The sequence below is a fragment of the Budorcas taxicolor genome, chromosome 21 (assembly GCF_023091745.1).
Source record: "Budorcas taxicolor isolate Tak-1 chromosome 21, Takin1.1, whole genome shotgun sequence".
Taxonomy (NCBI): domain Eukaryota; kingdom Metazoa; phylum Chordata; class Mammalia; order Artiodactyla; family Bovidae; genus Budorcas; species Budorcas taxicolor.
Window position 1 is genome coordinate 45,231,377 of NC_068930.1, and position 21,872 is coordinate 45,253,248.

The 21,872-nt window shown below is 36.1% G+C and overlaps 1 protein-coding gene across 1 annotated transcript in view; it reads left to right on the forward strand.

Annotated features, from left to right (window-relative positions):
* The window catches only part of SCFD1 (sec1 family domain containing 1), a 110,140-nt gene that overhangs the window by 52,550 nt on the left and 35,718 nt on the right, over nucleotides 1–21,872 (forward strand). Inside the window, exons 14-17 of the mRNA XM_052659393.1 lie at nucleotides 90–171; nucleotides 11,705–11,801; nucleotides 17,208–17,278; nucleotides 20,365–20,444. Of these exons, the coding sequence (XP_052515353.1) occupies nucleotides 90–171; nucleotides 11,705–11,801; nucleotides 17,208–17,278; nucleotides 20,365–20,444 (330 nt within the window). The remainder of the gene's footprint in view (nucleotides 1–89; nucleotides 172–11,704; nucleotides 11,802–17,207; nucleotides 17,279–20,364; nucleotides 20,445–21,872) is intronic.

Below are 21,872 nucleotides of genomic sequence, written 5' to 3' on the forward strand. Positions count from 1 at the left end.
AGGAAACACCCAGATTTGAGTTTTATTAAAATTTATGTCATTTCGTTAGAAATTTTAACAGTTAATTTTCAATTGTTTGATACTTGTAGCTCTTTGCCAGAACTCCTTGAAAAAAAAAGACTTATTGATCTCCATACAAATGTTGCCACTGCTGTTTTAGAACATATAAAGGTAAATTTAACTTCTCCCTCCTTACAATATAACTACTAATTTTGTAGGTTTTAGACTTTTAAAGATTCTTATTCAGTATCTCATTGAGCCCTAACTGTAAGGTTGAGTTATAATTATTGAAGGCAGCATTATTACCTTCATTTTTGCACATGAGGAAACCAATCCAGGAAGGTTAGTGATTTGCCCAAGGTCACACATTCAGTAAGGAGAACTTAGCACCTGTGATATTTTTATTATGTTTCACTGCCTTAGTAATGCCTCTACATGTCCTACTTTGTTAATAATAGATTTGTATCTGAACATCAGTAATTCAGGTTTAGACACCCCTTTACTATAGTACTATCTGAAATATGTTGATAACATCACATAATGAAATGCAACTTGGTTCTGAACATTTTAGTTTAAGATTAGTCTGTTAGCCTTATAGCTTCTTACTATCTCCCACTATACTGTGATTTTGAAACACATGTATTGGATAATCCTGTATGTTGTCTGTCATAATTATTTTTTCTCATTACTTTATTCATAACTCCATATCAGTTTGATTTAATCCATTCATCAGTATTCTATTGTCATTTATTCTCTGGACATGGAACTGAATTCCAGTGACAGATTGGTGATATACCAGAATGTAGTTACTACTGACCCCTGCTTTCCATTTGAGATGATACATTTGAAAAAGCAATAAAAACTAAATATACTTTCTGTCTGTCAAACGTGTTGATAACAACTTGTATTTATGGAAAAGGGGATTAAACATTTTTTAATGATTTTAAAAGTCTTAGAGCACTAGAAAGGAGCTAATATAGATTTGATCATTGTAGATCATAGAATTTAAACCTGCATAATTTCTATTAAGCTGACACCTGATTTTTTTCTTTGTTCCACTTCTTGATTTTGATCTTGCTATTTTCATATACCTACAGGAATAGAAATATAATTGTGCCGTCTGTAGATGATATCTGATGATAACTTCCATATGTTGTAGCTCTGTAAAGTGGAAAAAGGCTGCTCATTTTTTTTTACCTGAGGTCATTGTCTCCAGTGAAGATAATATAACTGGTGGAATGTAACAGAGAGCTATATTCAGTGATTTCCTTCACTCAGAAAAGACAGACTTTGCTTACAAAGCTAATATAAAAAGTTAAATAAAACTGTTGTATTAAAACAAAATATAAGTTCTAATTTACATCGGCTAAACTATAGTTTTGTAATCAAGATTTTCTGATCTATTAAACCAATGCTCTTTGAGTACATGCTGTGTGTTTATGACAGTTGTTAACAGTCTATGTGTTACGTTGAGATTTAAACAGTTTTGTGGACTTTTTTTGACTTTAGTTTTTTCCAGGGTTTTTGGTTTTTCTTTGGAGGGGGCAGATCTCACAGCTGTAAAATCAGGAAGGTGCTAAACTCAGCTCCTACTTCCAAACCGAATTGTGTAACCCGAAGTGTTTAAAAACATATTAGCATACCAATGGAAAGTGCACATTTTCATCTTTTTCATAAAACTTTACAAACACTATCCTGCCACAAATTTATATGAATATACTCTAGATCAAAGACTATGGTTTATGGTTTGAGGAAATTCTGGATAAAGTAATTTACTCAATTGTGTTTATTAAATGGCTCTGTGGGTATTGTGCGTGGCCCTAGAGATCCCATGGTAAACAAGATGGACAAGTTCTTTCTTCTCTTGGAGCTAATCTTACATTGACAAAAAGCAAAGTAAGCAATTAGAAAGCATGGCATTTAGGTGGTATGAAAACAGCAAAATAGGGTGATAAGAGGTAATAGACAGTGGCCCAGAGGGCTGTTCTAGAGGAAGTGAAATTGCCTTTGATGAGATGATGATTGAGTTGAGACCTGAATCACCCAAAGGAGCCAGTTAGTGAAAATCTCAGGGCCACCCATTTCAGGCAGAGGGAATAAGTGCTGCAAAGGCCCTAAGGCAAGAAGAAATTTACTATTTTAGAGGACCTAGAAGATGACTAATGTACTCATAGTGAGGAGGGAAAGAGTTGATAACACTATTGGATCAAGAGAAATAGGGATTTAAGTATGATGGAAGTCATTGGAGGTTAATGCCATGATTTGATTTATGTTTCAGCCAGAGTATGGTCTGAGGAGTGTTGAGGAATGGATGAGTTCTGGAAGATGGCTATTATACTTGTCTAAGTAGAGAATGGTGTTTTTTAAGGAAAAATTTACTTATAAAATTCTTTATGATGCTTATTTACAACTTTACATGAGCTATGAATCAATTTGTCCTAATGGATGCCATCTGTCTGATAAATTTTATTATGTCACCATGCCTGACCCAAAATTTCCTCTTTCAGACCTGGTTGCTTGGCTCTCTATAAAAGAACTTGTTTCTTCCTGGATTGCTAATAAGCAGAGCATCTTATACTAAGAAACTAATTTGTCATTCAGGGTGTTAAGTATTTTTATATAAAATAAATGTAAAATATGTATATAAAATAATTTCATATGAAATAATTTTTGTGCTATAACTCAAGACACCATTTTCCTAATAGGATCTGATATAAAGGACATTATATAAGGTCATTTACTTGCAGAGGGAAAATTTCTTGTATAAGATGCCATGTTCCTTGTTGGATCATTCTAGGAATCCCGATTAATACCAGAAGTTTTTTTGTTTTTTAAATCTTAGATACAGGAGCATATTTATTTTAAATATTTGCATATAAATTATAATTGTATTTATTAAGCCACATACTCTGAGTTATCCTGATATTAGAAATTCTGTTAGTATAGAAAAATTGCAGTGTTTTTTGAGAAGAGTCCTGTCTTAATTAAAACATCTCTTTATTCTCCTATGTCAAAGCTAGCATGCGTAAGTTGTGTTGCTTCCAATTTTTCTCATTACTTGTAGTTATAAAATTTTTCTTATAGTTTTTATAATTATTAAATTTCCAACTTTAAAATATTTACTTCAAAATGATACATTTATTTGTGCCATTTTTATGTTATACCATCTGCCTCTGGCTATATAATGTTCAACAATAATTTTAAAAATATTTTTCTCCAATATCTCTTACTCTTTACTAGAATTTGTTGACCATCTGGGCTTCACTTCTTTGTAAACATTCATTCACTTAAGCAGTAAATATTTATTTATTATTGTTATTGTTATTAGCAAGAACATTATGACTCTTTATGCAGAGATCTCAGAACACATCTCTTGGTATTTGTCTTTATTGCAGTTTTGCATATTTCTTATTTTGGGATGTTTCGTTTGTACCTGCTGCTTATATTTCTTTAGATCATTTTCTAAAGCAGAATACTAGAAAAAGTTAATCTCTTTAGAAGTCCTGGTAGTTATCCAGCAGTTGATGTTTGGCAGCACAGCAGTTTGTGACAACTTTGACAAATATTATCATGTAAATTTATTGATACTCTAAAGATTTTAGTGGCTTGAGTAGTCAACTTTGGTTTAATAGGTTAAGAGTAAATTGTGAATTGTGAAGGAACTTTCCCTGCAGCAGACAGATTCTCTAGTTGTGTCACGGGAGCCTAGTTGCTCCAAGGTGTGTGGGATCTTAGTTCCCCACCAGAGATCTGATGTTTACCCCCACTTGTTGGTTATTAGGTAATGGATTCTGAGATTACTTAAATTTGTAGACAGATTTCAGTATACTTTAATGATTACTGTCTCAGCTGCATAGCCACCTGGAATTAATTATTCTCTAGCATCAGAAACCTAAGAAAAGGAAAAGTCACCTACATGTAAGTCAAAGTAGAAGAAAGAGAGAAATGGCATACATGCTCTTTCCTTAGTACTCCCACCTGAGAGGAAGAGCTCTCACATCTGAGTGCTCCTTACTGAGGTAGCTGGCCAAGAATTAAGTGGTTAATAAGCTCTTGGGAATTATTGGTGCTGGATCTTCATTTCTTTCTTGCTGCTTCCTGTGGAGAAAGTTAAGTACTGAGTTAGGTCTAAAGACATCCTCTGATCAAGCAAACATGTACCGACTTAGCTCTATATACACTGAGCAAGACTTAGCTCTTGCTAGCAATGCTAATTTTTAACTAGAGCACCTCCTTCAGGGGACTTATTCTTCTTTGGTCCAACTTCTTTATCTTTCTTAGGGGAAAATAAGCTTTCAAAATAAAGTAGAAACTGAACTGATCAGCACATCAAATTAACCAATGCCCTTTATTCCCTCGGAAACAGTGGTTGCTGACCACATTATTGCCATGCTAACATGAAACATCTTGTGTGTTTGCAAATTGAATTTTTTGTTTGTATTTGATTCCAATCTATTTATGTCAATGGTATGAGTAGGAAAAGAGGTTTGTTTCTCTAAAACTAAGTTGCCTGCCTTAGACTCAGTGAAGGTGGTGATTTAATTATTAGTTAATTTAGTAGCAGTGGCAGGGGGCAGACAACAGCTGTAAAACATTGAAAAATCTTGAAAGTACTAGAATTGCTTTATGTTGTAATTGTAAACATTTATAAAGTTTTGTATATTGCTTCAAAGAAACTTGAATTATAGCTGATCACTTCAGTTCAGTTCAGTTCAGTCACTCAATCGTGTCCAACTCTTTGCGACCCCATGAATCACAGCACGCCAGGCCTCCCTGTCCATCACCATCTCCCGGAGTTCACTCAGACTCGAGTCCATCGAGTCCGTGATGCCATCCAGCCATCTCATCCTCTTTTGTCCCCTTCTCCTCCTGCCCCCAACCCCTCCCAGCATCAGAGTCTTTTCCAATGAGTCAACTCTTCACATGAGGTGGCCAGAGTACTGGATCACTTAACATGTGCATTATGCAGGAAAGAGAAAAATTTCAGTCCATGAACCTCAGTGCTCAGCCGTCTTGGGTCTACCTCAAAATTGACAGACAATTATATGTTTTAGATCTTAAGTTAAATTGTAGTGTTTAAACATGGATATACAGCCAGGTCCTTTTTTATTTTTTCTTTTGGCTGAGCTGGGTATTCATTGATGCTTGCAGACTTTATCTAGTTGTGGTATGTGGGGGGACCACTTTCTAGTGGAGGTATATGGGTTTCTCATTGCAGTGGATTCCTTCGTTGCAGAGCACGGGCTCTAGGGCGTACAGCTTTGTAATTGTGGCACAAGAGCTCAGTCATTGCGGCTCACAGATTGACCCATGGGATGTGGAATATTCCCAGATCAGGGATCAGACCCATGTCCCCTGCATTGGCAGGCAGATTCTTAAGCACTGGACCAGCAGGGAAATCCCCCTTTTTTTTTCTTTGCATTAACTGACTTTGATTAACTGATCACTGCTCTCCTGATCACTATAGGGAAGAAACTGTACTGTCCTGTAAATCAGAACATTTCTCTGTCTGGATTTTGACTAATCTGTTTTAAATGATCTTTTATCCAGTACACTACTGAGTGAATGTTCATATGACCTTGCTGTCTTTTCTTCAAGGCAGGAGAAAATATATCCTATAGCAGGAAGTCCCCAATGGACAGACTGTATCTTCTACCTCCTTTCATCCCAAATAAGATTAGTCCTTATCAGAACTTAAAGAAGTTTGCTTTACTCCAGGCATGACCAAAGACAGCTCTTCAATGTGTAAAATGTCTTTTAGTTTCTCACACTAAGTTTCTGGAGACTTCTTCCACATCTTCAAAAAACAAAGTGTGGGATTACCTTTCTCTTTCACTTTTCCACCATCAGGTTTCATGAAGATAAAGCTTTGTCATTAGCAAGACTCAATAGATTCATAAAGGTTACATTCAAAGAATTAAAGACTTCTCACAACTCAATAGAGAAAATGCACAACCCAATTTTTAAAAGGGCAAGAAGTTTGAACAGAGATTTGACTGAAAAAGATATCCGAGTGATGAATAAGTTCAACATCAACAATAATTAGAAAAATAACAAACTAAAACCATAGTGAGATACCTCTGCATATCTATCAGAATGTCTAAACTTTGAAATATTGATCACGTCAGCCTTTGGCAAGGATGCAGAACTAGAACTCTCATATTTTGCTGGTAGCAATGTAAAATGGTGCACCCACTTTGGAAAACAGTATCTCTGTTTCTTAAAATGTTAAACACAAATCCATCATGTGCTCCAGCCATTCTACTCCGAAGTTTACTCAAGATAAATGAAAGCAAATGTGTTCATTATACATGAATATTCATAGCAGCTCTTTGTCATAGCCCCAAACTGGAAATCAGTCAGATGTCTATCAACAGGCTAATTAAGTAAACGAAGTCCAGTATATCTATACAGTGGATAGTATTCAACAATTAAAAAGGCACTACTATTAATACATACAACAGTGTGTACTCGATGAATCTCAGAGTAATTACACTGAGTGAAAGAAGCTACATACAGAAAAAAAGAGCACATAATCTATAGTTGCGTTTATAGAAAATTCAGAAAAAGGCAGGCTAATCTATAGTCACAGAAAGTAGGACATGAAGAATGGTGTTGGAAAGTAAAAGAAGGATATTTACAATGAGAGAATTTCCTTAACTGATGTGAATGATATGTTCACTATCTGGATAGTGTATATGGTTTCATGGGTATATACTTACATTAAAACTTAACCAAATTCTGTGTTTTATATGTTATTTTACTTTGATAAAAGTGAAAAACATAATGCTTAGCGTTCACCTACTTCAGATCGTCTATAAGTAAGAAAACAGATTTTTATTAAGTCATTGAGAAAACCAAAGACTAATTTTGGTAATGTGAGTTTTTGGCTTTACAGCTTAAATGACATAGAATAGCAAGAAACAGAGGATATGCTACATAGTTTGTGAGTGGGTAAACCTGGGAGGTTTTTTTTTTCCAGTCTTTTCCCTTATAAGAATATGCTGTAAGTTAAACACAGAGAGTAGAAGCAGACTTGTGATGAACAGTCTCAGATGTTTAAAATGAAAGGAGAGGACAGATGCATTCCTTAACTTTTTAAATAGGTATCTCACGTTTTATTTATTTATACCTTGACTTGTTCTACAGAATTTAAGGTCACTTACAGTGTCAGCACGTAGAATAACAGAATAGAGAATAATTCATAAGCACCAGGGGTATACAAATCAGACTAGAAAGTAGAAAATCAAACATTGCCCTTATAATTCCTCAGTCCTGTGGCCCCCATTTTCCAGAGTCCTTCACAAACCTACTGGGGAACTTAGGACTAGAAGGAACCTTGGGACAGAGTTCTTAGCAGATTCCACGAGATAGTGAGGTTTCTTCTTTTTTGGTCGAATAAAGTTAGAAGTAAAATGTGCTATATCTTCCTCTTGGAGATTCATAATACAACGTTATATATGCATTTTAAAAACATTTTTAAAAAACTTAAACTCTGTTGACTTTGGAACGCTTCTAGGGATTATTTCTTAACCAACTGTAAGAACTAGCACCCTGCAGAACATATTTTGTGAAATATTCTTCATTTAATCATTGAAGGAAATAAGATATACCTCTTACCTCCAAAAAAGGTAAAATATTCCCTAGTTAATGGCAGAGTTGGAACTCATACCTAAAACTCTTTGTATTTTGTATTTTGACTTGTAATTTTTTTTTGCTATGCTATTTATCATTGTTATTCTGTTTCAGTCCAGCTCAGTTTATCAAGTAAAGTCAAGAATACCTCATTTAAAGAAGAATTTTGCATTCTTTTACTCAACTCCTTCTGATAGTGCCATTTTGGCTTTCTTTCCTGTGTACTTATTGATCACCTATAATGTACAGTTCTGTAGATGGTCCTTATTTTAATCCAGTAAAAACATTCACATCTTGATTGTTATGTGAATTCACCACAAATTCACCACATATATGTAAATTATGTGTATTACCAAAAAAATAAATATATACTAATTGACAAGTATACTTTCTTGTATACAAAAGAAGCAATAAATTTTTCTTGAGGATAATGTAATTTTCCCTCCTCTTTATCTGTGGTGTATATGGAATCTGACCTGGATTTGAATCTCAACTCTCTGCTTCTACTCTGGTAACCTTGAATAAATTTATGTTTCTTTGTGTCTGTTTCTTCATCTTTAAAATGGGACTAATAATTCCTAGTTTATAGTGTTATCTGGAGAATTAAATGAGATAATCTGATTTTGTAGCTTTTAAACACTATTCTCTGATACCCTAGACTCAATAGAGACATTTAATTGGTCACTTGTATCTATTTTATGTTTAGGGTTCTGCAGAAGATTTGGTTTGAGAAAGAGGGTCCTGAGGTTCTCTGTTTAGAAACATTTGAAAGCCATAGCTGTAAGTAAAGTGCCTTGCGCATACTAGATACTGAACAGGTACTAGTTCTCTTACGCAGGTTAGATCTTTACTTCATTCCTTTCCCTCCCCCATGAGGCTCCTTCCCAGTCAGTATATTGAAATGCTACATGATTTTTATTTAACTCCTTTATGGAAATATAGTTCACATACCATACAGTTCACCTTTTTAAAGCATACAATTTAGTGGTTTTTACCATTTTCAGAGAGTTACACAACCATAATCACAAGGCAGTTTTAGAACATTATCACCTTCAAAAGAATGTCTACCCATTATAATGCCATCAGATTAACTTGTTTTTTAATACTGCTTCCATTGTTCATTAGAAGTTAAAATGTGGATAAGTTAATACATCAAGAAGAGCAAAACGAGTCTGAGTGGCCATGTTTCTTCATTTATGCGGGTACACATGCTAGAGTCCATTATGGCATTTAACATGCTTGATTTTATCTATTGAATCACTAATGCTTGATTCTCTGCATTTTTTACTTCTGGAAGTTCATTTATCTACTTTCATAACTTTTAAAGATGATTACTTGATCTGTATATGTCTTGCTCTGAGCTTAGAAATTTGACATATATTTTGCTACAAGACAGGTGCTTTGTTAGACTCCTAGGGTTAAACAATTAGAAACATTCTAGGAAGTTTATAGTTCTAGAAGGGTATGTAAACCAAAGAGAGTAATGTGGTGTAATCATTGCTGTTACGGAGAAGTGTGAGAAGTGCTGTCAGTACACACTTAAGGGCTTAATTAATTCTCCCAGTGAAGAAGGAGATTAGGAAGGGGCAGGAAAGGGAAGAAACAGAGGTTGAAGAGTTCTAGAGAAGCTGCAAAGATGCTGGACCTTGAAAAATTAGTAGAATTCACTGGGCAGGTGATGGAGGAGAAATGCATTCTAAAAAAGCTAAGAGAATAATTCAAGCCCAAGCTTGAGGATTAAAAGCATTCACTAATTTTAATGAAAAGTCAGTGAGTTAATTGATGTGACTAGAGGGAACTGAACCTGGTGAATAGTGGTAAAACAGGAAAGTTGGCTGGAGCAGATTGTGAGGCCCTGAAAGTCAGCCTAACACCTTATTTTATCTCCTTCCCCCTTCCATTCTTGGCTTTATTCTACAGATAATTAGCCTTTCCCAGTCTAATATTTATGTTAACATAGGGCTTCCCTGGTGGCCTCGGTTGGTAGATAATCCGCCTGCAGTGCAGGAGACCTGGGTTCGATCCCTGGCTTGGGAAGATCCCCTGGAGGAGGGCATGGCAACTCACTCCAGTATTTTTGCCTGGAGAATCCTCATGGACAGAGGAGCCTGGCGGACTGCAGTCCATGGGGTCACAAAGAATTGGATGCAGCTGAGTGACTAAGCACACACAGTTCCTTACTACCATCATTTTATTTCCCAGGAATTATCTTTGGCTTTTTTCACTCTTTTCCTTCCTACGTACATTACTCATGTTAGTTATTAAGTATACGTCTCTGTTCCCATTCCCACAGTCACCACCGTGGTCACTTTCCTAGGATCTCCTTCCTGTTTCTTTTGTTCATTTTTGATGCTGCATTTTTCCATTCCTAGTACTTTAGCGTGTATCTATTTTGTTTATTCAAAGTAGCTTTATACAGTAATTAAAATAGTTCCTATATCAGGGAATCTAAAAAAAAAATGTGGAGAGCCATTTGTAAAAAACAAAAACTCTATTACAAAGTTTAGTAACTCTTATCTCAACTTCACTCAAGGAAATTGTCCGTGTACTGGTGTAGAATATATTGCTGAGTGAAAACAAGGGACAGCAGAGTATAGTATATTGCCTTTTGTGTCAGAAAGCAGAGGGATATTAGGATTTGGATACTGTTTGCTTGTATTTGCATAGAGAAGCTGAAAAACTATAGGAGAAATAAATAGCCAAAGAAGCAGGTGGAAATGGGGTAGAAAAGGACAGGAGTGAGGACAGGTCTCAGTATATTTACCTTTTCATGTTTTGATTTTCAAGCTGAGTATTTCATCTGTTTAAAGTTCTGGCCTTGTATGCCACAGTGGAGGAGTGGGATTGAGGGGTTGATCACCTGTTGCCTCATGTATGAAATCACTGCTGAATCTGCCATTCAGACCTATCCACTCTGATCATGCCTTGATATCCCTTTAACCAGGGCTCTGCTGGTGGCTCAGACAGTAAAGAATCCACCTGTAGTCGAGAGACCTGGTTTCGGTCCCCAGAGAAGGGGATGGCTACCCACTCCAGTATTCGTGCCTGCAGAATCCTGTGGACAGAGGAGCCTGGAGAGCTATAGTCCATGGGGTCGCAAAGAGTTGGACGTGACTGAACAGCTAACACACAAACACACACACACACACGGACAGAGGAGCCTGGTCAGACACAACTGAGTGACTAACCTGCACACACAGGCATACTCACACACACGATTCCTTTAAGTGAAATGAACTCTGTCTATCCGTGTCCCCAAATCACTTTCAGAACAACTCAGAATTCATCACTTCCTTCTGTATAATTGGTTAATATTTATTTCATTCTATCATCTTAATTTAATGTTTATTTATATTCTGTATTTATATTTTGATTCTTTATTGATATCTCTGTGTTCTCATTTATTTCATGAATGATTTCTACTTAGATTGGTAACATCGTCAGTAGTAAAGCATGTTCGTGTCTCTCGCATCTTATCTGAAGCATAATCTAATAGATGCTTCATGATTTTTATTTACCTTGGATTATCCTAACATGTTAATTTCATTTGGATAATTTTAATCAACAGATTTTAAATTAGAAAAGCTGCTGTACAGAAAAGCAAAGTTTGACTACTTTTGCATTAATTAAAGTTCAAAGTATTTAGTGGGAAAATTAATGAACAGTTTAAGCCATTGAAAATAGGATAACTTTCTGTCTAGTTATAAAATTATGTGGATTTACTCACTAAAGAGTAAACATAACTTGACCACTTGACATTAATTTGCATGAAATAGTGTTATTTGTATGGTAGTTACTTATAAACACAATAATTGAGATTTGTGTGACTTTTGTCTTTGTTACCATACGACATGCAGAGTTATTGTAAATTTATAAGTCAAATATAAATGAAATAGTCAATCTCATTTTTTACACTAAGTGTATGGTTAAAAGTAAAACAAAAGTAAATTCTACTAGGAAATTAACATTTGTTTTTAAAATTGATCATAGAAAATAGGCACTAGTAAGCAGAGAGGTTTTTAGTATGTTTTTATTAATGTTCTCTAATCTGATACTTATTTTGAAACAGGCAAGAAAACTGGATGTGTATTTTGAATATGAAGAAAAAATAATGAGCAAAACTACTCTGGATAAATCTCTTCTAGATATAATATCAGACCCTGATGGTATGTATCATAAATTTGAGGTTAATATAAGTTTTTCATCTGATGAATCCAATATTTCAATTTGAGTAAAATTTGAATAGAATTATTATTTTTCTCACAATCTTTGCTATTAATGAGATAATTGAGCTATTTCCTGTTGAAAAGTTTGTAGCATAGCAGTTCCTAAATTAGAAAAATTATTTGCATTTTATTTTATTGAACTCTCCTTTGAAGGTATGCTTTATTAATATATTAGTATATAAGCACTTTTTATATTCATTTGTTTAAAGTGATATATTTGAAGCTCAATTTCTGCTGGCTCCAGCAAGATCTGAAGGTAAAACATTCAAACCAAGCATGACACACATTCTAATTTGGTTTAACCCTATAGAGCTTCCTAAAAAGATGTGTCAATATCTAAAACTGAATTCTGTTTTAAATACTTTGGCAGTTCACTTTTAAACTCTGTTGACAGTCCCTTTATATTTATCTAAATATATGTTCTTTAGATTTTCTTTAAACAAGATATAACTATTTGTACTTATAATATATAATCTAATTACTGTGTTCAATTACAGTGATCATAAAGTCTGCGTAGAGTTTTAGCCTCTAAAATTCTCTAAACTTTAGAGACTTGATAATTTCAGAAGAATTTTCAATTCAGATCTCAGCTCTTTCCAAAAATGAATAAAAATAATATAAGCTATTAAGCTTCTATTTTACATACAAGTTCTTCAGCTGATAATGGTTTTTGAGTTATTATTTTGGTTATGACTTTTAGATTTTATATCAAATTAAAAGATAAGAAACAATTTTTTTGAAATGTTTGTAATTAAAAGGTTCTATTCATAAAAATTTCTGAGAATCTCTAGTATTGCTCACACTTATAAAAAGCTAGATTTGTGGGGAGAACATAATATTTTGAAGGTATGTGTACTTTACAGTGAAAAAATATGTAACATATATCTAAGTCCATCACTTCAGAACTATTTCTTGTTATTTACAATCAGTTTTGAGTCAAGTTTAAGCAAAAAATATGCTGATTAAAAAAACAATCAGAACCGTTTTCATTTCCCTTACTTTCTCAAACCAATTCATTTTTAAAGACATTAAGTAGAGCAGAGCAAGGTAGACATTCATACACAGTGGCAGTCTATATCACTTTTGTTCTTTTAGTCACTAAGTCATGTTCAAGTCTTGTGACACCATGGCCTGTAGCCCTCCGGGTTCCTCTGTCCTTAGGATTTCCTAGGCAAGAATATTAAAGTGGGTTGTTCTTTCCTTCTCCAAGTACTGCTTTAGTCCAGAACAAGATGTCAGAACCCAAGCAGAATGAGAAGGCATCCACAAATCAGGTAGAGGGATGGTTGGTAATCTAACTTGAGGTATTAGAGTCCCAAGTGAGGTGAGCATGATGTCCATATGTGGGAGCAGTTTAGTCCTGGAGTCTGAGGGTCCTATCAGATTAAGGAGGGTGACCCTGCACAGGACAAACCAGGCATTGGCTCAGATGGGGTAAGAAATATAGCCAGGCATATGTGTGTGTCCATTGTAGGGAATCAGAACCAGATTGGAGTGAGACGACATCTATGCAGGCAAGCAGACAGTAGCAGAGTTAGGATATTTGTTACATACAGGGTACTGGTTAAATAAGTAAATATATCAGATAATATAATGGGAGCGAGGTTTCCCATTGTCAGAGATGAAAGTTACAAATATTAAAAGGCAGAAAACTAGAATGAAACCTGTAATATTGGAATTGGAGGTGCCGATGTGGACTTGGTATTTGCACTAAAAACTTGTCAAATAGGAAGTAACTATAGATTTTCTGTGTGTGTGTACTCAAATATATGCATTCCCTAGTTCTGCCACTTGAGCAGAATGAGGAGCAACAATTCTCCAGTAGTAAAACTTCTAGCTTCTCTATTCCACTTTCCACTAGGACTCATTGGCGAAATAAATGGTTGATTCTAGGAAGAGGAAGTACAAAATAAGCCTGAAACATTGTGTTGTATCAGAAAGCAAGGAAAGTACTCAAAACATGATGGAATGTATCAAAAAGAACCCAAAAGTCAGCTTGAAGGGGCCCCCAATGGCCAGATCATGACAGTACCAAAATAAATAATGATGATAACAGATTATAACATACTGAATGAAATAGGAAGCCATGAGTCCATGTAGATATAATTAATGAATAAATAGAAATTTTCCAGATTATTTACACAGTTTCAAAGTACCTCCCTACAAAATACTTATTACTTACAGAAGAAGAAAAATAATTTGACAGGGGAGAAGCCTGATAGATGCCTTATTAGGTAATCACATTGAACATCAGCAGTAATGAGGCATACTGAAATAGTCTACCACCCGAAAGATTCAGTATAAAAATACAGTATCACTTTTGTTGTATTCCTGTCAAAGATGTACAGCCTGAATCTAATCATGAGGAAATTCAGTCAAAAATTAATTGTGGAGTATTCTACCAAAAGGAAGGAAAAAATAACCTATAAGCCTTATCAAGGCCATGAAGTCAAGAAAGACTTGAGGAACTGTTTCATACAGAAGACAACTGTATATAAGAGATGACAGCTCTTTGCAGCAACACATGATTCTTTTTCCCATAAAGGATATTATAGAGACAGTAGGTGAAACTTGGAGTGACATCTAAGGATTAGATGGTACTAACGGACCAACACTAATTTTCTGATTTTGATATGTTATTCTATTCTGTTATTTTGAAGTTTACTATATTTGGAGAATGTCCTTAACATTTGGCAATGGTGGGAAAGCAGTTCAACACCTTACTCTCAAATTTTCCAGGGAGAAAAAAGCTCTCTGAATTATACTTAAAACTGTTCTCTGAAGTATCAAATTATTCAGTGAGGAAACTCTGCCTCTAAAATAGCAGTTGCAGTAGAAACTTGAATGTGACCAGAGGATCCAGCCTTTAGCTGCTAGCTCCAGACTCTGGAGTACTCACAGTTGTAAAGGAGACATTTTTCCAATTTCCATTTAGCTCCGCTGTGACTAATGTCATTATAAGCATTGCATGCCCTCCAATTCTTAGCATCCTATGACTTAAAAACTTTAGCAGAGGCTTTAGGACATTGACCCTGTTGGAATTATAAATATGTTTCTCCTTGTCGAAGAGTGCCTTCTCGAAGCAGAATAAGCACCCACCCTTAGAAAAGGGGGAAATACCAATAACCTCAGATATGCGGATGACACCATCCTTATGGCAGAAAGTGAAGAAGAACTAAAAAGCCTCTTGATGAAAGTGAAAGAGGAGAGTGAAAAAGTTGGCTTAAAGCTCAACATGCAGAAAATGAAGATCATGGCATCTGGTCCCATCACTTCATGGGAAATAGTGTCAGACTTTATTTTGGGGTGCTCCAAAATCACTGTAGTTGGTGACTGCAGCCATGAAATTAAAAGACGCTTGCTCCTTGGAAGGAAAGCTATGACCAATCTAGACAGCATATTAAAAAGCAGAGACATTACTTTGCCAGCAAAGGTCCGTCTAGTCAAGGCTAGGGTTTTTCCAGTAGTCATGTATGGATGTGAGAGTTGGACTATGAACAAAGCTGAGTGCCAAAGAATGATGCTTTTGAACTGTGGTGTTGGAGAAGACTCTTGAGAGTCCCTTGGACTGCAAGGAGATCCATCCAGTCCATCCTAAAGGAGATCAGTCCTGGGTGTTCATTGGAAGGAATGATGTTGAAGCTGAAACTCCAGTACTTTGGCCACCTGATGCGAAGAGCTGACTCATTTGAAAAGACCCTGATGCTGGAAAAGATTGAGGGCAGGAGGAGAAGGGGACAACTGAGGATGAGATGGTTGGATGGCATCACCAACTCGATGAACATGGGTTTGGATTAACTCCGGGAGTTGCTGATGGACAGGGAATCCTGGCGTGCTGCAGTTCATGGAGCCGCAAAGAGTTGGACACGACTAAGCGACTGAACTGGACTAAAGCCAAAGTTTTCTGGCTGGAGCACCAAAAAGGGAAGGCCACGGAAACTGGAAAGTACCAGGGCGGTTACAGAAGGAAGGAAGGAGCTCAGCAAAGCAACCCCATAAAGTTGTTAATGAATTCCTGGGCTCACCTCTGAGTTGTTCATGCCTAAATCTGATTCTACACAGCAGTTCCAAGGATTGAAAGGTGAACGACATGATGACCTCCAAATTCCTATACTGGCTCCTGGGCAGTGGAACAGAGCTGAGTAGCACTGCAGACATTTTGAAAATAGAGTCCATGACAGAACCACAACTCACAGAGGCTGGTAGGAACTTTGGCCTGAACCCAGACAGGCTAATTACCTGTTAAAACAAAAATACCAGCTTTCTCCTAGGATTTGAACAAGACCCTTCATCCTGTAACCTATTTCAGAATGTTTAAAATACAATATCTATTTGTAAACATAAGAACTTAGGAGAGCCTGTCTTTCATCTATATTACCAAGTCTTCGTCATATTTAGGGAGTAAGGATAATTTGAAGATAAAAAAAAATCAATGAGTCATCAGTCAGTATGTTTTGAAAAAATTATTCTTGTTTTTATTCTATAGTGAAATATAACAATTCTGAGTTCTTACATGTTGGGATACACTTTGAAGTGAGAATGCATATTGGTATTTGTTGAATAGTGAAACTGAGTTACCCATGAGAACTGTCTTATCACTTTGCACCAGAGCACACCTAGTAACTGAGGGGAGAATAAAGATTCTCTGGACAGTGTCTGGCTTTGGATAATAGAAGTAGCCCAGAATACTCACTGAAAGCAAGAAATTTCTCTGAAATCTTTTATTTTGTCCTAAAATTGCAGGCAAATATAATCTGCATAATACAGTGGTATATTATACTATAGACATGGTTTTTCCAAATCTTCATAGACCTTTCAACAGGAGGAGAAATGTATATTTATTTAGTGGCTCCAATCTCAGAAGTATGACCTTGGGGCTCAGTTAGATGGTTTTAGCCAGCAAGGTTTCATAAACTAGTGTGTGGTGCGGGGAGCAGGCAACTGGTTTCCTAGGATAGTCCCATTTTTATACCAAGTTGTCCTTACATAAGTATTATTTAGCATCCCCCTTTTCATTTCAAAAGGGTATTGTTTTAGAAATATATGATTATCCTACCTATACCATTTTTTTCTTCTTGAGTTTATATCTGAAAAATTAATCTCAACATTATAGACAGTTTGGAAGATAGACTGCAGATGGTAATCCTGTAATCCTGTAGTATTTCATCTTTTTCCATATCTGTATTTTACATGGTTGTAATTTAGTGCCTATAACGTTAAATCATTTGAATCAAGAAGCTTATTTTGTCACATTTATGTATGCCTTGAGTTTATAGTCTTGACTATAATACATAACAACTGGAATTATGAAAGTCTTTTTTTCCCTCATCTGTTTCCCCTTTGTAGCAGGAACTCCAGAAGATAAAATGAGGCTGTTTCTTATCTATTACATAAGTGCACAGCAAGCACCTTCTGAGGTATGTCCTCTGTATTCAGTTATTGGGAGGAAAGGGGGATACTCACTTGTTTCAAAAATAGAAGTAAAAACCACTATGGCCAAATGATCATTTCATTCCTTCCTTTAAAAGAAAAACAGTTTCTTAAGGCTAGTTCTATTTACTGCTGAATTTTATAGCAGTATTTGTCACCAAGAGAATGATTTACTCACAAAATATCTCACCCCTTTTAAGTTGTTTGAACATGAACAGAATTCAGGTGGCCAAAATTCTTATTTCTGGAAATAACTATTCTAAACTAAGTTAACCAAGTTTGTTCTACTTTTTTTCGAAGATTGAGCTTACCATTTCTCATGATGTGATGATCCTAGAAGTTCCATTTCTTTAAGCTGTAGCCACTAATACTTACAAGAAATTAAGCTTTAACCGAAAAGTTTGGTAATATTTTGCAGTTGTTTAAAACTAATGTCCTTTATAAAATACAAAGAAGTCACTTGGAGGAAAATAACTTAAGTTCCAAAAGTTATATAAATACTATAATTTCATAAGATTAAACTTCAGATTCAACATCTGTCATATGATTCATATAAAAATAGCATTGAAATTTTATACTAAAGTAAAAAAAAAAGCTACTTTTATATTAGAATACATTTCTAAGAATGATTGGAAAATGATCAGTTTTCCTTTCTAGATTTTTTTTTCCCCTCAGTGGAAGAGTAGATTCTGGGATATTTTATTGTTTTCCTTTTCTTTCATGAGCCATCAGCTGCTTTTGAGGGGAAAAAAATTTTTTTAAGTGTGCAGCAGTAATTGACTTACTCTGAAGGAAGCAGTGATTTTTGTATTGTTGCTGCACTGGAGACCTGTTAACTCTTCCTGATATTAACTTGTATAGTTTTACTAGATGAGCAACTAGCATAAGGACCTTGGGAAAGACACCTAGAATGATAACAGCTGTTGCAAACTGCTTTCCTTTGCTGATAGCAATTATTTTTCTGGTCTGGTAGATTGTGAGGCTTCTTTTTGTTTGACATGTTAAAACAGAAAAGTAAACCAGTATTTGCTTTAGGTCAATTCTGCTTTGTCCTAGGAATATGTCTCTTGACTTTTAGTTAGAAAGTTCAGTAGTCCCCCCTTATCCAAGGGAGATATAATCCAAGACCCCCATTGGATGCCTGAAACCATGAATAGTACCAAATGCCCCCTCAACCATATATACTATTTTTTCCTATACATACATACTGATGATAAAAGTTTAATTTATAAATTAGACACAGATTAACAAAAATGGCTAATAAAATAGAGTAATTATAACAATATACCATAATAAAAAGTTATATGAATGTGGACTCTCTCAAAATACAGTTATTATACTCATCCTTCTCATGTTGATGATGTCAGCTGATAAAATGCCTGTGTGATCAGATGAAATGAGGTGAATGATGTAGGCACTGAGATATAGCATTAGACTACTGTGGGCCTTCTGACATGAAGGAGAATCATCTGCTTCAGGTGATCCTGTGTCATCAAGCCATGATGATTTTGATGGTTAGATGTCAGGAGCAGAGGATGTCACTGATTGGGGCAGGACTGAGCAGGACAGTGTGAGATATCATCATCATGCTTTTCCAAACGGGGCACAATTTAAGACTCATGAATTGTTTGTTTCTGGGAATTTCCATTTAGTATTTTCAGACCTTAGTTGACCACAGAAGCTGGAACCTGGAAGGCAAAACTGCTGATGAGGGGTGACCACAATATAGGTTTCTTTCTAGAAAGATCTCTGTCATTAATGGGGGTATACCTATAGCTTAAGGGATTCTAAAAACCTATTTATAATATTTTCTTAGGAATATATGAAAGTGAAAATGGCTCAATTGTGTCCAGCTCTTTGCAACCCCATGGCCTGTATAGTCCATGGAATTCTCCAGGCCAGAATACAGGAGTAGGTAGCCATTCCCTTCTCCAGAGGATCTTCCCAACCAAGAATTGAACCCGGGTCTCCCACATTGCAGACGGATTCTTTACCAGCTGAGCCACAAGGGAAGCCCAAGAATGCTGGAGTGGGTAGCCTATTCCTTTTCCAGCAGATCTTCCTGACCCAGGAATCAAACCAGAGTCTCCTGCATTTCAGGCAGATTCTTTACCAACTGGGCTATCAGGGAAGCCCAGGAATATATGATTTTATTTATTTTTGGTAAGAATTATGTCTTTTTATAAGTAATCATTAAGAGGCTTGGGGCAGATTCTGACTATTAATGTCAAATTGAAAGTGTTGGTTGCTCACTTGTGTCTGATTGCAACCTCATGGACTGTAAGCCACCAGGGTCCTCTGTCCATGGAATTCTCCAGGGCAGGAATACTGGAGTGGGTAGCCATTCCCATCTCCAGGGACGCTTCCCAACCCAGGGATTGAACCCGGGTCTCCTGCATTGCATGCAGATTCTTGACCATCTGAGCCACCAGGGAAGCTCACTGTCAGATTAATAGCTCCCAGAATATGAAGCAGCTCTGATTGATGGTGAGCTTAAAAGTTTCTTTTTCTTAGATAAGTTTTATAATGGAGTTGTTGTGATAGCTCCCGTGACATAAATTCAACTGGACTTTACTCGTTAGGAAATAAAAGACTAAGAAAGAGAACTATTTAACTATTAAAAAGTGTAGGTCACCTGCTGTTCAGTTAATAACTTTGGAAATTTACAGTGAATATGAGATGGGACCGCCTGAATCTGCAGTGATTCCCTAAGTCAGCATCACTCCCTTCATGTTTCCAGTTTTGAAATATTCTTGATCAATCCAGATATTCATTTAATGCTTATTCCAAGGACAAACAATCTATGTCCACAGTGGAGGAAACACTGACTCTGTTGGGCTTGCTGAGGGATGACAAAACACCATACTGCTTAGGTGATTTGGGAGCCTGTTAAAGGTAATTTTCACTGTATGTGATTTTTGTCTTGGGTACTCATTTGGGTGCTCCCTTAAGGTACCACTCCACTTACTTAGGTGCTCGTGCCTTTAGTCTTAACTTTTTGACTAATCAGATGACAACAAACAAAATGGTCTCTTTCATGAAAGTAAAGATTTTTGTCATATTCTTATTTCAGGCTGATTTGGAGCAGTACAAAAAAGCTTTAACTGATGCAGGATGCAACCTTAATCCCTTACAATATATCAAACAGTGGAAGTAAGTTTTGTTATTCTTAAGTTCCTATCATTTAAGAAAGTACAATGGAAGTCAAGTTCCAAGAAAACTGGAAATGTTACCAAGAAAATTTAACAGTGCCTTAGTATTTTTTGTTGTTGTTCAATGGCATAAATATTTCTTTATCTCCCCTACTTTTTCCACAACTTTATATAAAATATTGCTGCCTTTCTTTCCTAGACATTTTTTTTTCCCTATATTTTCTTCACTGGTGTGAGATGAAAAAGTCAAAGACTGAAATGTTTTAGGTCAAATGGCTCTAAAACATTTTTAAGATGTTTTAATTTCACTAGTAATCAGAGAAATGCAGATTAACATAATAGGAAGATTTAGAAAATGTGCCAAGGATCCAGGAAAATTGATGAGTGTATACTCCACTATTAGAAATATAAATTGTCAAAATTTTGCTCACTGGTATAAAACGTATTTTTAAAAGGAATAGCTTTGACCTAGCTTTCTCTTCGGATACGACTAAAGCGACTTAGCAGCAGCAGCAGCAGCAGCAGCTTTCTCTTAAGAATTAATCCCAAAGAAGAAACTGGAGTTACAAAATCTTAGAAGCAGTTATTATAATCAAATTTTGAAAATCAACCTGATTGTCAAGGAATAGGATTGAAATTATATCATTTCTACAAGAAATGCAACCGAGTCATTACAAATCATGTTGTGGGTTGATTCAGCAGAGGGGGCCTAAGAGGGGTGCTCGGAAACGGCCCTCGGCTCCCTCCCCTGGAGGCACAGAGGGCTGGGGCCTTGGTGAATGGCTTTCTTGCTAGCCACTTGTGGAATTATTAGACCCACTCCCAGAGGGTCTGGCTCCCATCCCTGAGTTCCCAGGGACTCTGCTGCTTGCCCAGGCCTTGGGCATGAGTGTGATTCTCTCCCTGCCTCCATCCCGTCACCGCCTTGGGGTTTGGATTCAGGATTTGTTCCTAGTGTCCAAGACTTTAATAAGAAACTTACAGAGGCTGATGCTTACCTACAGATCTTGATAGAACAGTTGAAGCTTTTTGATGACAAACTTCAAAACTACAAACAAAGATGACGAACAGAGAAAGAAAATTGAAACCCTCAAAGAGACAACAAATAGCATGATAGAATCAATTAAACACTGCATTGTATTGCTGCAGATTGCTAAAGACCAGTATATTGCAGGGAATTATGCAGATAAAATTATAAGTACTGTTAATCCTGTGGATGTCCCTTGGAACCTGTGGTCAACACAGTGCCTTCCCAGACTATCTTACCTCCAGAACCTACTCAGAGGTTCTGTAAGTCAGAGCAGCGTCCATCTTCTCTACCAGTTGGACCTGTATTAACAACCTTGGGACATTATCAGACTCAAATACCAAATAGTATAGGCAGTGGCCACTCACCACCTAGTAGTAGTCTGACTTATCCAAGCCAAGT